The sequence below is a fragment of the Mixophyes fleayi genome, chromosome 6, assembly GCF_038048845.1.
Source record: "Mixophyes fleayi isolate aMixFle1 chromosome 6, aMixFle1.hap1, whole genome shotgun sequence".
Lineage (NCBI taxonomy): Eukaryota > Metazoa > Chordata > Amphibia > Anura > Limnodynastidae > Mixophyes > Mixophyes fleayi.
The window spans coordinates 96,469,566-96,486,536 of NC_134407.1; the positions used below are offsets into that span (position 1 = coordinate 96,469,566).

Sequence of the window (16,971 nt, forward strand, 5' to 3'; positions counted from 1 at the left end):
AGCTGTTTTGGTGACACGGGAAAGAGGAGAGACCTACACAATAACAGGCTGGTGGTTTAAATGTTGTGGCTGATCGGTGTATGTTGTAGGCCAGGCCTGACCAACCTGTGGCTCTCAGGTGTTGTGGAACTATAAATCAAAGCATTACTTGCTAGCTATCAACTGGCAACTCATTCTGGGGCTTGTAGTTTTGCAACACCTAAAGAGCAACAGGTTGGCCAAGCTTGTTGAAGGCCAATCACAGATTTCTCAAAAATAGCAGCTTAAGTTTTGTCTATTAATTGGTACAGAAGGCAAGATGATCAGCGCAAGGTAAAACAGCTAGGTTTTAATTTCATTTTAGACACACATTACTCCTAGGAAGAGGAAGCGTATTTATAATCATATTTTGTTGTATTTACTCTGTGCAAAAGCTGAAAAGAGCGCTGCAGTCTGGAAGACTTTCTACTAATTAAACAGGTGTTGGCGCTCTACAGAACTGAGACCGTTATTAATTGTGTACACCATCTAAGGATGGTGTTACGCTGAATATACTGGCAGCTACCAAATAGGCATCCTACTGGAATGTCTCAATTGATATGGTATAGAAAAAAATAGGAGCGCTGGTATAACATAACATACAAATTTATTCTCTAATAAAAAAATCATAAAATTTCAATATAACGCATGCAAACCTGGTTATAATAATATAAATCACAATATAATAAAACCAAAAAAATAGACCTTAAAAAGCAATAAATAATATGTCATCATAGATCACATGAAATGGGTGTGTAGCATATAAAACAATCCTAAATTGCACAATAGAAAGGTAAATAAATAAAAATAAGTTATAGCGTAGCATTATCTATTGATTACAAATAAAATATATCCAGATTAATAATTCCTGCTGGTTGATTGTCCCTATATGTCAAAACGGCAATATATTCCTTCAAAAACATGTGTATGGCAATTCCAGTATACCAATGATCATTAAAAAAAAAAAAAACCTGTAAAATGTCTCATGGATATTCCCTTCATTTCTTGTCTTCCACTTTCAAAAAAAGTCTCATTGTCCTTGAAATAAATGGATGTGAAGGGAACTACAACATACCAAAATATATCTGTCAGAATGTAATGCCTTGGAGTTATGTGCCCTAGTGTCTTGTCCGTTTTTGGAAGAACATGTGTTCTTATAACAATTGTATGTCTTGGAATACTTCTTCTAGTATGTGCACGTACAATAATTCACTTATCTTGGGTTGTGAACAATAATGCTCGGTACATCAATTCTCTGTCTTATCTACTAATGATAAGTGTTGTTAGCATTCTCTTCGGTAATACATTACTAGAAAGATTTTACATATTGAGAAGCGATCAGATGGTTTAATTTAAGAATTTAGACCTCAATACAAAGTTGCCTGGAAATTACATGTATCTAATGTTTGTACTGTTTATGGGGGAGAGCATTAAGGTGGTAATATCACAACAGATTTTGACACTGTTAATCAACCTCTTCTGCATACCCTTCACTCCATTGGCCTCAATGACAGTTATTTCATGGTTTACTTCCTACTTATCAAACGGCTCCTTTAGAGTTTCTACCAATGGCACATCCTCTCCTCCATTCCCATTATCTGTTGGGGTCCCACAAGGTTCTGTTCTCGGCGCGCTGCTCTTCTCGCTATACACCTCTTCTCTTGGTGAACTAATTTGCTCATATGGCTTACTGTACTCTGAAGACACCCAAATCTACCTCTCCTCCTGCGACCTCTGTCCATCTGCATAATTTTACTTAAACTGTCTCTATATATCATTGGAATATCCATATGGAGATAGCAAAGTTCAACACGTCCAAAGGAGAGCTTATCATCCTCCTGTCTCGTAGAGTCACTACCTCCTCTTAAATCTCCCTCACCATCAACATCACAAATTGTTCAGACTCCCATGCCCCCTGTCTTGGTATGCTCTCCCATTCCTGTCACTACCACCTTCAAAATACTCCCCTTTTCTTACCATAAACATTTTATTCATTCTCTCATCATCTACCTCCTTGACTAGAGCAACCGCCTCCTATATGACAGTCTCATCCATCTATACCAGCTTTGAAACCTTTTTAAATGCTGCAGTAAAACTGATCTTCTCACCACTCCACATCTGCAAATCCCTACACTGGCTCCCTGTGGGGTCTAGAATCAAATTCAAATAACTCACACTCGCCTACAAAACCTTCAACACCAGACCTTCATACATCTCATCTTAAAAGAATCTCTCATTCAACCTCTTACATCTACCACTGACCTGCACCTCTTCTCTGACTCCCACATTCAAGACTTCAACCATGCCAATAGCCACTTATGGAATTCCCTATCACGCCAGATTAGACTCAGATCGACCTTTTTATCTTTAAACACTCTCTAAAACTACACCTATTTATTAGAGCTTACACTACACCAATTTATTTTACTCATTATTTCCCTCACAATTGTCCCAGTCTCCATTCTGAGACACATACACACTCCACTTGTTTCATATGTGCTTTATTCCAATTAGATTGTAAGCTCTCTTATGAGCAGATCCCCTCCATACCCTTTGTTTCCATGTATGTATTTATTTTGTCTTTGACCTGTTTGTCCCTGATTTATGCATGTACTGCCTTCCTCATTAAAAATTAACAATAGCAAAATGTGGCAAATAGCTGGTTCCATGGCCGATTTAGCCATTGGGCTGTAAACACTGAATCACAAGCCAACACAGTCCTTGGACCAAACATATTTTCTAGCCATCTTGACCAAATTCTGATATATTCAGAAATGGTGTTTTCAGGATCATCATCATCATCATCATCATCTATTTATGCAGTTTCAGGCTAATCTTATAAAAATGCCAATTTAGTATGATATAGAACTGGATATAAGCCAGTTTAGTACATTATAGAACTGAAAATGGGTTGAACTTAAAGTAATAAATGTGCTAACTGTATGTAAACTGAAAAGCAAAATTAGAAAGAAACTTTATTCTTAAACAGTGCATGCTCTGCAGAACTCTTCTTGTTACTAAAACAATAGTTGCCCATTGTTAGTAAATGTAAATTGAGTAATTAAGCATCAAATACTAGTGATAATAAAACTGATGCACACCTAATCCTCTTCAACCTATTGGTGATACTACTAAAATATTACTCTTATTAGTATATATTAAAATAGCCATAAGTGGTAAAACCCCAACAAAATAGAACAAAAGTAAAACAGATATTGTTTGGCTGATAAGGGTAGAAAAAGTAATACAGCAGATAAACTACTGTACTGTAAATAGGACTTATCTGTCAGACTACAAGAACCTCTCTTCAAAATATAACTATATTCAAGCTCAATTTAGCATGTTGAAAGACATTTAATAAACTAGTGTGTATAATGGGTTAAAATACTAAGTCCTCCTAAAATGTTTTACTAGCTGCTACCAGCTTTGGATTCTCAAGTATAAAAGGAGGATCAAATGGTGAGGGATATTGTATCCTACAGGTACAGCTATATATGCAGTGAAAGAGATTTCAAGCCAGGTTGACTAATTCTAATGTGATCCAGTTTTTATAACACCATAGTAAGGGGGGAAAGGGGTGGTGGGGGGAGGGGGTATTGTGTTCCAACATTGATGACATTACATTAAACAAGGGATTGAAGTCCTTCCCTAAAATTAAGTGGAAACGCATTATATGTCAGGTAACAAAACGCCCAACATAAGGATTAGGTAAAAGCCAAAGCTGCTGTAATTAGGGAACACCGGAATGAGTCGGTTTCCTGTAGTGCCCTCTGCTGCTTAGTGTCTTGAGTGAAGCTTGCTGTGTTTTCTCTCCCTGTATAGTGCATTCTGTTCTGCTACACACGTGGCCTGATTCATTAAAGAAAGGAAAGCAAAAAAGGAGTAACTTTGCACCTTGACAAAACCATGTTGCATTGGAGGGGTGGGTGTGTGTGTACATTTATAATGCAAGGACAAATTTATAGTTGGAGTGGGACATGTCCTAGTTCAACTTTACATTTCAATGTAAAAAAAAAAAAGCTATCAAATATGTGTGTGCTACATGAAAAAACAGCTAGTATTTCCTTATGTGCAAAATAATAAACTAATTCGTACCCCTTGCATTGTAACATGATTTGTCCAGAATATTCACTTACTTTTTTTGCCTTACTCTCTTTAATGAATCAAGCCCATGTTCTCTGCACTGTGTGTAGTGTTTATAAATTGATTTTATATATATATATATATATATATATATATATATATATATATATATATATATATATATATATACACACACACACATATATATATATACACATATACATATATACATATACATATACACATATACATACACATACACATACACACACATACACACACATACACACACATACACATTGCTTATGTAAATATGCATATCGTACTTGCCAACTTTTATTCTTGTCCACCAGGAGAAAGGAGGCCAAGTATGAAGACGGAGGGAGGCAGAGCATAGCAAAATGCTTCATTTTTGGCCCGACTCAAAATAGTCATTTTGACGGAGGGCCAAAATGACACTAATCACCATGAATCGCGTCAAAGAGGCTTTCATCCTGGCCACTAGGAAGAGAGCAGAATGCGGGAGAATTGCCTGCTCTTCCATGAGTCCTACCCGGAATTTGGGAGTGTCCCAGACATTCCGGGAGAGTGGCCAAGTATGACATATATATCATAGCTATAATCCATCCATTCTGACGTTAACCAACCAATTTGGGTGCCAGAAAGGGCGCTCAGTATGTTAGCCATCCATTCTGTCTGCTGGAATTGATGTCTGGGTACTTTATCCATTCATCCCGGGTGCTAGAATGGGGCTCTGAGTACCTTAGCCAATTACTCCAGATGCTGGAATGGGGCTCGGAGTACCTTAACTCATAGTTGGCTACTATCCCGGAATGTGCGGGAGACCTTCGAATTTCTGGGAGCCCTCCCAGACTCCTGGGAGAGCAGGGCAACCTCCCAACTCATTCATTAGTGAAGTGGATAGTAGACCCTAAGGGTGCCTTGAACTAAGAAAGTTTGGGATCCACTGCCGTATCTACTTATTTCAGGTGCTGGAATGGAAATCTAAGCACCTTAACTATCCATTCTGGATAAAATTAAAATAAGTGATCAACAATTACACTACATTAACATAACATAATATTAATATATGGTTATATTACATATGTGAGAAATGTGATTTTGCTAAGCTGACGCCATCTTGTTGCCTTATAGCCCTTTTGTTCTGTTATAGCTTAGAGACAGATTAGATGCACCTGTTTTGTAGGAGTAATTCATTATTTGCAAGGCTATGCTTAGAACCTTGGACATAGCAGACAGGAGATAAGCCAACCCCCCTGGGGAGTTTTCCTGTGTGATAATGAGAGAATGTATTAACATCTGTGTAATGGGAGCATCAGTGGTTAAAACCTTTTGGGGCGTAGTTTTCTGTAATACGTTATTTTTGCTATATAGATAGGGACTTGTAACTAATAAAGCAGAGCTAATTGTACACTCAAACCATGCAGTGTATTTAATGCTCTCCAGCTAATGAGCTCATATCTGATAGACTGACACTTACAGGTGAACAATCTGAATTAGATTCGACAGCATTGGAGGTCGACACCGAGACTGCTGCCCTGAACCAAGGACAGAAAAGTGGAGGTTGCCCTGGACACAGGACTGACTAAACCCGGGTAAGTAGAGTTTTCTATTCGTCAGGCTCCTCTGTTTAGAGCTTCCTCATGTCCGTCTAAGGTATCAGGCACGCAGATTTGTAAGTCTCAGAATTATACAGTTGCTAATCAAGTGTTTATTGTAATTGTATTGGTAATTAGATTTCTGAAAGATGAGTGAATTTTGAGTGCATGTGTGATACATCATCCCCAGAACTTTGTCAAGAAGTTTAGAAAGAGTTTTAAGACCTTCGACCCAGATGCTGTCAGGCTATTCTGCACGGACACCCAGTGTATGGAGCCCAAAAGGGGCACCCAGTGTATGGAGCCCAAAAAGGGCACCCAGTGTATGGAGCCCAAAAGGGGCACCCAGTGTATGGAGCCCAAAAGGGGCACCCAGTGTATGGAGCCCAAAAGGGGCACCCAAGTGTATGGAGCCCAAAAGGGGCACCCAAGTGTATGGAGCCCAAAAGGGGCACCCAAGTGTATGGAGCCCAAAAGGGGCACCCAAGTGTATGGAGCCCAAAAGGGGCACCCAAGTGTATGGAGCCCAAAAGGGGCACCCAAGTGTATGGAGCCCAAAAGGGGCACCCAAGTGTATGGAGCCCAAAAGGGGCACCCAAGTGTATGGAGCCCACAGAACCGGTCATTCACTGTTAGGAGTCCACAGAACGGGACTGCCACAATTGGGACAACCCACAGAAACTAGACCAGAGTCTCTATTGGGACTCAAAAGTACTGTCAATATAGGGGAATATAGACAGTAAGCAGATAGATGACAGCAACCCCCCCCCATAGAAATGATGCACAGATTTCTAGGATGTGTGGGGAGTAGAAGGTCTGGAAGTAATTTGTCAAGAAAGCGGAGATAGCCAAAGAAGGAATTGATATGTGTTAATGGAGAAACAAGGGTGTTGCAAGTGGTAATGTGACAAGAACAAAGGGGTATTGAGCCCAAACGCCATGAGATAGTTTGAGGTGGCAAAGGAATGTTAAGAGATCTGGAAAGTCGCAAAATATGTGGATAGGCTAAATGTATCACAAGCTAAATGATAATGACTAAAATAATGAATCAAGTAGGTTGTGTACTAAAAATGTATGTTTGATGCTGCGCAGTCCAAAGAGTGAAATGTGCCCCTTCCTTATTCTGTGTAAAAGATTTCAGTGTGTTGAGATAAGAAGGACTGTATTTTGTTATCTGGCAATGTATGTAACATTGATAAAAAGGTTCTTCAAGAATACTTCAATATTTCAAGAAAAAAAAATTGTGTTTAGTCTAATGCTGGGACTTGTAGTTCCACAGCAGTAGGCTGGAAAATAACAGTTAATTTTTCTTTCTCTGTATGAGAGTTTTATCTCCGTCTTACTGCGTGTGAGGGAGATCCGTGTTTGTCTGTCTTGACCGTTTTACAAGAGACATGTTTCAAGGTTGAAAAAGTTGTACATTTGTAATTGTAAGCTTTTGAAGAGATGCAAAAGAAGTTTTAAAATCTTTGGTCCGTTACTGCACGATTTAGTGGACGGACAAGACCGTAAATAATGTACATTATCACTATTATTACTAGTATCAGAACAAAGCTGGCTGGGGTCCAACAAATCGTTTCTGTATTTGAACAAAGTAATTTTGTTTCTGAAGTTGAGAAAAATAGCTTTCTCTTTAATGAAGTTGAGAATTGTGGGAGTGAGCTTTTACATGCAGATATATTGCAAGCTATTTTTATCTGTGTTAAAATTGCGCTGATGAATGTTCTCAGAAATCAGGAGGGTTTGTTATGCCCATAAAGAAATGTTACGAGATAAAATGTCATCTGTGAGCGAGAATTGTGAATATATTTGTACTTTTAACATGGAAATCACAGAATCTGGAAATATGTGTGAATATTTGGTCACTGGAGATTTTGTTGAGAAAATGTTGAGTGATTTACAGACACAATGTGAGGTATCTAATGAGAGTACTCTTATTTACAAGAGAAGCATTATTGCTTCCAAATGGCTGTATGCCTGGAACCAAGATTACAGATTGAATGTTTGTAAACCCAGGAAACATATTAGTGTTATTCAAGGGGGCTGTACTAGGTGATGATGAGAAAAGAGTGGCTTTGAACGCCCAGGTCTCGTCACTTTGACATTCCCTGTTTGTGAGATTAAGGACTGCCCCTTTGAGGAAATCATGGCATGGAACGCATAGCGTCACAGTTAAGCTTTTAGCAGCTGTTCACTGCACAAAAATGTTTACTGGCTACTTGATAAAGGTGTACGGATACTGACAAGCATGATAGTTACTGTAATTCCTAGTGAATAAATGTTAATCTCTATGCAAAAAAGTTTTTTCTTCTTCACAGAAGGTCCAGCTGCAAAGACCCTTTAGGCAATCCAGATTGCATTGATCCAACTTCCAATGAATAGAAGTTTTAAATATGTTTTGGTCTACAGCCACAATAAACATAAGTAAAAACTATTGAAGGATTTAAAGAACGTAGACTCTGCTGAGTAATGATTACCTTGTTTTGGAAAGAGATATTAGAGTTTATGGGCTATTCGCATAGCAAATGCATGAACTAGATGGGTTTTCTGTATGTCGTAGAAGGTATATTTTTAAAGAGAAAAGGAGAAATGGATTAACATAGTTGAATATGAAATAGTGTTTGGGTTTATTTTTGCTTTTTTTTTAACCAAATTTTATATCAGATGGTTTCAAAGAAAGTAATGCAATATAATGTCAAATTATGATAGATAACAAAATGTTTATTTTTTCTCCTCATAATAGTTTTGAGTCAATCAGTGTTGTAAAGACATTCACTGCCCTTACTTACTGTGCTATAATCATCATATACTGTAAATACCTCTTTGAATCATGGGTATGTTAATGCATTCATGGGAATTCAATGTTTGTACATAAATGAAAAAAGCCTTAAGACTTTAAGAGCTATTATCTGTGCTCCTGCAATAGCACTTCTGGATGATAGCAAGGGATTTATACTCTCCTCTGAGCAGAGCCAAATGTTTAACCAATTTTAAGCTGAAGTAATTTCAGCGCCAACACTGACTTTGCCAGATTATGACAAGCCTTTCACATTATTTTGTTATAAAGTAAGTGCACATGCACAAGGAGTACAGACACAGATACATGGTTGCAAGCTGAGGTCACTTGTATACTGCTCTGCACAATTAGACCCCCGTCATACGAGTAGTGGCTGCAGCGGCCATAGTGTTTGGAAAAGTACAGATATTGTGCTAGGGCACCCAGTAACCCTAATGGTGCCACATGCGGTAACAAAAATTTTAAATCAAGCACAAACAAAACACTTCTCAGCAGCCAGACTAGGTAGCACTGCTAACTCCCTGTATCGTTACACTTAAGTAGTGCACAATGTTGAATCCTGCTGCCTTATTGCAGCAAGTTTCAAAAGATGGGAGAAGTACCTGTATATATCGAGGATCCCCTAGGACGGCAGTTCCCAAACTGTGCGCTGCGGCTCCCAGGGGTGCCGCGGCGCTGTCACTGGGGTGCCGCGGGCCAGCCATATAAAAAAAAAAAAAGAAAGAACACAGTAACTTACCAATCCGCTGGGCGCCGGGACTAGTAGACTCCTCTCTCCCGCAGCAGCTGTCACTGACGTCGATATTCAGTGATAGCTGCTGCGGGAGAGAGGAGGCTGCTGGGTCCCGGCACCTGGCGGATTGGTAAGTTACTGTGTTCTTTCTTTTTTTTTTATATGGCTGGCCCGCAGCAGAGGAGTTAGAGGGATCGTGACAGCGGGGCAGAGGAGAGGCAGAGGAGGGTGACAGCGGGGCAGAGGAGGGTGACAGCGGGGCAGAGGAGGGCGACAGCGGAGCAGAGGAGGGCGACAGCTGGGCAGAGGAGTTAGAGGGATCGTGACAGCGGGGCAGAGGAGGGTGACAGCGGGGCAGAGGAGGGTGACAGCGGGGCAGAGGAGGGTGACAGCGGGGCAGAGGAGGGTGACAGCGGGGCAGAGGAGGGGCAGAGGAGGGGCAGAGGAGGGTGACAGTGGGGCAGAGGAGTAAGAGGGATCGTGACAGCGGGGCAGAGGAGGGTGACAGCAGGGCAGAGGAGAGGCAGAGGAGGGTGACAGCGGGGCAGAGGAGGGTGACAGCGGGGCAGAGGAGGATGACAGCGGGGCAGAGGAGAGGCAGAGGAGGGTGACAGCGGGGCAGAGGAGAGGCAGAGGAGGGTGACAGCGGGGCAGAGGAGAGGCAGAGGAGGGTGACAGCGGGGCAGAGGAGAGGCAGAGGAGGGTGACAGCGGGGCAGAGGAGAGGCAGAGGAGGGTGACAGCGGGGCAGAGGAGGGTGACAGCGGAGCAGAGGAGGGTGACAGCGGAGCAGAGGAGGGTGACAGCGGAGCAGAGGAGTTAGAGGGATCGTGACAGCGGGGCAGAGGAGGGTGACAGCGGGGCAGAGGATGGGCAGAGGAGGGTGACAGCGGGGCAGAGGAGAGGCAGAGGAGGGTGACAGCGGGGCAGAGGAGAGGCAGAGGAGGGTGACAGCGGGGCAGAGGAGGGCGACAGCGGGGCAGAGGAGAGGCAGAGGAGGGTGACAGCGGGGCAGAGGAGGGCGACAGCAGGGGCAGAGGAGGGCGACAGCAGGGACAGAGGAGGGCGACAGCAGGGACAGAGGAGGGCGACAGCTGAGGGGGACACAGCGTGAGAGGGGCAGCGGAGGGGGACACAGCGTGAGAGGGGCAGCGGAGGGGGACACAGCGTGAGAGGGGCAGCGGAGGGGGACACAGCGTGAGAGGGGCAGCGGAGGGGGACACAGCGTGAGAGGGGCAGCGGAGGGGGACACAGCGTGAGAGGGGCAGCGGAGGGGGACACAGCGTGGCAGAGAGGGGGCATCGTGGCAGAGAGGGGGCAGAGAGGGGGCAGCGTGTCTGGTGGCAGAGAGGGGGCAGCGTGTCTGGATGCAGACGGGACAGAGGAGGGTGACAGCGGGGCAGAGGAGGGTGACAGCGGGGCAGAGGAGAGGCAGAGGAGGGTGACAGCGGGGCAGAGGAGGGCGACACAGCGTGAGAGGGGCAGCGGAGGGCGACAGCAGGGGCAGAGGAGGGCGACAGCGGAGGGGGTCACAGCGTGAGAGGGGCAGCGTGTCTGGATGCAGAGGGGGCAGCGTGTCTGGATGCAGAGGGGGCAGCGTGTCTGGATGCAGAGGGGGCAGCGTGTCTGGATGCAGAGGGGGCAGCGTGTCTGGATGCAGAGGGGGCATTTTTGCATACAACTAAATAAGTAATTCTGTCCTGACCTAAATACATATTACAATTTTTTGACCCAACTACTTCTAAAACAGGACTGCTCAATAATTATATTGGAGGGCTGCCTTGAAAAAATTTGAAAACTCTAAGGGTGCCGCGAACTGCAAAATTTTGGGAACCACTGTCCTAGGGATTTGGGGAAATCCCATCCCAGCTTGAACAGGAAGAAAAAATGCAAACACAAAATAGGATTGTGTAGAACTAATGAGACAAGGATCTTTGGTTTTATCTGATATGAAAGATACATCGCTACCAAATGCAGACATCTCACGCTTACCACATAGGTGGTGTTCCTTATACAGGGTGTGCTGTAATCACACATACAGAAAGAGTGATTCAACAGACTCTACCGAGTCACATGTCAGCACAAGAAGCTGAATTAAAGGCCCTGACACTTGCATGCATATATGCAAAAGGACAAAGAGTAAACATTTACGTTGATTCAAGTTATGCGTTTGGAATTGCACATGTTTATGGCCCTATATGGAAAAGTAGGGACTTATAGGTTCAGCAAGCAAACTAGTCAACATGCTGAACATATCAGGACACTGTTCACTGTTCCAGCTGCCTTCCAAACAGTGATGAAGACACACACAGAGACGCTACCCCCGAAGCTAAGGGAAATAGAGTGGTAGACCAGGCCGCACGAGAAGCTGCCATAGCCCCAGTACTCCACAGGGAGTCTATTTACATGGTGACCCCCCATGGTGACAAATTTGACTGTTCCACACTCCAACTAATGCAGAGACAAGCAACAGAGAATGAGGAAAAGACATGAAGCACTAGAAGTGCAAGGATAGTGGTGTAAAGGGCAGTGTTTGTGTCTGTCAAAAGCACTTTATCCCATTATGGCCAATATAGCACACAGTAAAGTGCATCTGGGGAAAGATGCTATGGTTGTACTCACTAACAGGTTATGGATAGCACCAGGGTTTGCCCAAGCAGCACAGGTGTTAGTGGCAGGATGCTTAGTCTGTGCAAAGAACAACCGGGTAAGTCTGTCCTATGGAAAAGCACGCCCCAGACACAGTATCCCTATAAGAGGATACAGATAGACATTATACAACTTGCCAAATGCTCTGTCTTTGAGAATGTGCTAGTCTGTGTCGACTTCTTTAGTCACTGGCTAGAGGCATGACTGTATAGGAAAGCAAATACTAAAGCAGTAGCCAAGAAACTTACGAGTGAGGTAATCTGCTGATATGGGGTACCAGAGGTCATTGAAAGTGACACAGGGACACACTTTACGGTGCAAGGATTCCAGGAACTGTTAAAAGACATCGGAATCATATCTGCTATTCACACCCTTCACAGACCCCAAAGTTCGGGATGTGTGGAGTGCCTTAATGGTGCTATGAAATTGAAAATGCAGAAAATAATGGCTGAAACAGGCCTGCCATGGATCTCAGTAAGAAACACTGCTAGGAAAGACAGGTTTAGCACCAAATGAGATACTGTTTGGCACAGCACACAGAACAGGCTGTTACTTTCCATAGCAACTACAGCATGTACATGGTGATTTGTTGAACTATGTTGCTTTATTATAGAAACAACTAACTGAAATACATGGTCAAGTGATTTCTTCCATTCCGGGCCCTAATTGTGATGCAGGTACTCCTAAACTGTAACCAGGGGACTGGGTGGTCGTGAAAAAGCACGTCAGGAGGAGTCTTGAACTCAGATATGAGAGTCCTTTCTAGGTCTTATTGACGACTCCCATGGTAGTGGAAGCACCTGAATATACGCATCACACTACAAGATCTTCAGACAAGGGGAGTCTGAGCAAAATGTATTCTACAAGTTTTTTAAAGGTCCAAGGGAGACCAGAGAGTGGTGTTCATTGATATTAGCAGAAGGAATATTGATTGCATGTTATGTTCCTTTGCTGTAGGCTGTAGATGTGTACTAGTCTAGAAAGGAAAGCTAGGTCTGGAAGAACCAGACTCATGCCAATACTAATGTAGAGATCATTATACATAATGAGAAAAATTCTAATATGTAATTTTAACCCAACCAAATCAAGAAAAGAACAACCCATGACTGTACGGGTTTACACCCAATACAGAAATGTATTTGTGAGTATTGTGGCCCAACACATTATTACATTTACACAAGACAATAGGTTAATATTGGATTACCTGACAACTTAGTCTGGAGGGTACTGCCTGACCCTAAATATGTAAATTGAAGCCCAGGGTTGCACCTTTTTAACTAGTGCCACAGATGATCCAGAGAAAATGTTTGATAAACACTTACAAAAAAATTAAGACATGAAATATAAATTTTTAAAGGAGCACACTGGAGATTCTTATCTAGAAGGATAGTTTTCATGGCTGTACCTGGCCGATTGGTTCAAGGGTATAGGAGGATGGTTATCAGGTTTTATACATGTTGTACTTCAAAGACTGTTACTAATCCGTATTATTAATATATATATATATATATATATATATATATATATATATATATATATATATATATATATACTAATAAAACTGATGATGTGGCTTATTAGCAAGTGTATTAAAGCTAAGTGTTTCTCTTCCAGAAAAATTAAAGTTACCACATCTGTCTTAACCGCTGTACTGTACACCCTATCTAATGAGTGTGAACCTTGTGGAACTCTCAGTACTACTGCCAGTTGTGATCAGTGCAGAAACCAAGAACCTTTTCCTTGGAATCCACGTGGTCGTTACTGAAGCCTATCCTTATGAAGATATGGAGCACAATGGACAATCCCTTCTATTGTGAAATAAGTGACATATAACACTTGCCAAGCGCACTGTTTATTTTCTCCCTCCATTTCCTTTTTTCCTTCCCTAAAAAAATCCATAGTTAAAGACAAAAAGGAAGCACAAGGGGCCCCAGAGCCTCTCATTTTCACTGATATATGTGAAGATCTGACATCAGGACATGCAGCGGGTGCAAGACGGTTGTCAACTCATTGACCATCTATCAGCTAGAAAAGGGATCATGGACTTGCTATTGGTGGGGGATGTGTTGTTCTATGTATCCAGTTTTAGGCATCCCTATTCATATGTTCTGTTACAAGGGTGAATGTGTATAAGTACCCATTAACAAGCGACAGCAAGAATGTGATCTCTGATAGGTAGTGTTAGGGTAAATAATGAATAAAAAGATGGGAAATGAGAAATGTGATTTTGCTAAGCTGACGCCATCTTGTTGCCTTATAGCCATTTTGTTCTGTTATAGCTTAGAGACAGATTAGATGCACCTGTTTTGTAGGAGTAATTCATTATTTGCAAGGCTATGCTTAGAACCTTGGATATCGCAGATAGGCGATAAGCCAACCCCCCCTGGGGAGTTTTCCTGTGTGATAATGAGAGAATGTACTAACATCTGTGTAAAGGGAGCATGAGTGGCTAAAACATTTTGGGGCGTAGTTTTCTGTAATATGTGATTTTTGCTATATAGATAGGGACTTGTACCTAATAAAGCAGAGTTTTCCTCAAACCATGCAGTGAATTTAATTCTCTCCAGCTGATGAGCTCATAACTGATAAACTGACACTTACAGGTGAACAATCTGATTTAGATTCGACATATGGAATAAAAAGAGCAGTTTAATCATGGTGTAACTGATGTCTGAATTGTACTGCATATTTGTTTTAAAAACATACAAATCTAATTACATCTGCTGATATTAGTGGGTAAAGAATGAGGATCAAATACTTAAATCCATCAATTAACATGTTTTTAACTTGAGAGTATATATATATATATATATATATATATATATATATATATATATATATATATATTCTGTAATTGGGAAACATTTTCACAATGTTTATTAAGATTATAAATACCTGGCATAGAAGTGTGATATATGAATGTTTCCAGTTAAGACAGGAATATGTAATGTTATTTTAACAAATTTAGCAACTTTTTCAAACTAAAGTGTACAAAAAAAAAACAAACTAAACTAACGACACAAAATTAAAAGACTATGAATAAAGTTACACACGGTCAGAACAAAACAATAAATTACCGAAGTAAATCAATTGAAATCAGCAGGTCGTCCTAAGCAGACACATCATCCATCCAGCCAGTACTGCCTCAACAAAGATGGCCTTTAGGACCTCACCAGACAGAGCACCATGGCGCTGCCTGCAGGAAACTTCTCTATATATGTATACGGTGATTATGCCGAGGCTGGACAGCACAGGGTTTGGAACTTAAACTGCCCGTCAGTACCATTAATAAATGTGTAAATGATAGCATAGTTTAATGTGAGAGTTTAATTTTTTAACTGTAGTAAATCGTTTCATTGTAATTTACCCGTAGTCAGCTAGCTTGCCTTAGCTAACTATTAACAGGTTGCAGGTTTAATTCATTATTCACAGCCTTATCTCCATTTTCCTAATGCTCTGATTTGTTTGGTCCACTAATCTTGAGTAATAATTATTATAGACGATGATAAATGTATGACGCTGTAATTACGCTGAGAATTATCCGTCACTTGAAATCATACATACGTGTCAAAGGTCGCCTTATGCAGAACATGTCGATTTGTCATTATACTAACTTTAAAAAAAAAACAAAAAACAGGCGCCCTTGAGGGCTACTATTACCAAGCGCCCGGACAGGACCCCAGATGGTGACCATGCCCGGCGAGGTCTTGGAGTGGGCGGAGCTTGTATAATGCCAGCGATGAGGGGCGGGGTTTGTATAGTGCCAGTGATCACTCAGCAGTGATAGCTGGAGGACAGTACGAGAGAAAGGAACGTAGGTTAGAGAGCGGCAAGGACAGACAGACACAGACAGGAGGAGAGAGCAGTGTGCAAGGGAAAGCTATAGAACAGGAAGTGTGTCACATAGCAATACTGCTTGAGGGTCCTAGTAAGATATACGGTAATAGCACAAACTCGTTTCTCACCACGCCAAATACAGAGATCCCACGCTAGGCAACATGAAGGTAGCAGCAGACGAACCCCAAGCCAAGAAACAGAAGCTGGAGGAGAAAGCATTAAGGTAATAGTTCATGCGTCCCCGTCCCCCCATCGTGCTTACTCTGAGATTTAGTGTTCAGTGGCCTGCTGGATGTCCAGTGCTTATGCGTACACACCCCCTTTCCAAAAACGGCATCCCCATTTCTCTTGCAGCCTTCATTGGACGGTTTACAATAACGTATACATTATTAAGTGTGCAGTTATTCTTCCTTAAATTCTATTGTATAAACCGCAAACCTTTCGTGTTTTTTTTTTTATCTGGATAACTAGTGAGGTTATTCTGTCCACGCTGAGGATGATAAATGAGGATTCTTTATTATGTTGGTCGGTTTGTGTTTCTGTAACACAACTGCACCATGTGGGTGAACTAAAGTGCCTCTGAGTGCTGCATTTCATGATTGAAATATTGTATCCTGTGTTGTACTGTATCATTTACACTTGTACATGGAATACTTTTGCAAATTGATTACATTTTTACTTTTTTTTTATTATATGAGCATTTGAGCTACTGAAAAGTGTTACATATAATGTTTTAATTTGCAATATTGTTAAACTCTCATTTTTTTTTTTTTAAGGGGCTACAACATTTTGGTGTGGTATCTAGTTAGGAATAAACATCTGCCACTTCTGAATACTAGGAAAAGGCTATATACTGACTTGTGAGGAGTGGGGGGACTCCCTAAATGTGTGTCCTCCAACCTTGTACAGGTTGTAACATTATATGAAACTACAGTGCCAGTGGTTTGGCTGGCGCCTCAAAACTGATTGAGTTATAAAAGGTAGGAGTGAGCTGGTGTCGGTGACATGAAGGAGAATGAACAAGCAACTTCTTGCATCTGAAGCTCCTTCTTGAACGTGAAGGGCTGGAAGTGTGGTGCTCGGATATGCTGTTACAGCCAACGAGTCTGTGGAGCAGAGGATGCTGTCCAGCATCTCCTGCCTGCTAAGCAGAGGGGATGGGGTTCAATGATTGAGGGGGCCGCACCACCTCAGATGGATACTGGCTCTGCCTCTGCAATCTCATTTAAATAATTC

The 16,971-nt window shown here is 41.8% G+C and overlaps 2 protein-coding genes across 4 annotated transcripts in view; one reads left to right on the forward strand and one right to left on the reverse strand.

The window, feature by feature from the left end:
- Positions 1 to 15,536, reverse strand: part of AP3M1 (adaptor related protein complex 3 subunit mu 1) — a 38,150-nt gene extending 22,614 nt beyond the window's left edge. For 2 of the 3 annotated variants that reach the window (XM_075217055.1, XM_075217058.1), the window contains exon 1: positions 14,976 to 15,082. The gene's annotated coding sequence lies outside the window, so the exon portion shown is untranslated. Of the gene's footprint in view, positions 1 to 14,975; positions 15,083 to 15,462 lie in introns of those variants that run through there. The other variant, XM_075217056.1, reaches the window with a different exon arrangement.
- Positions 15,537 to 15,648: 112 nt separating this feature from the next.
- ADK (adenosine kinase) overlaps positions 15,649 to 16,971 on the forward strand; it is a 226,369-nt gene continuing 225,046 nt past the window's right edge. Inside the window, exon 1 of the mRNA XM_075217059.1 lies at positions 15,649 to 15,958. Coding sequence (XP_075073160.1) covers positions 15,897 to 15,958 — 62 coding nt within the window. The 5' untranslated portion in view covers positions 15,649 to 15,896. The remainder of the gene's footprint in view (positions 15,959 to 16,971) is intronic.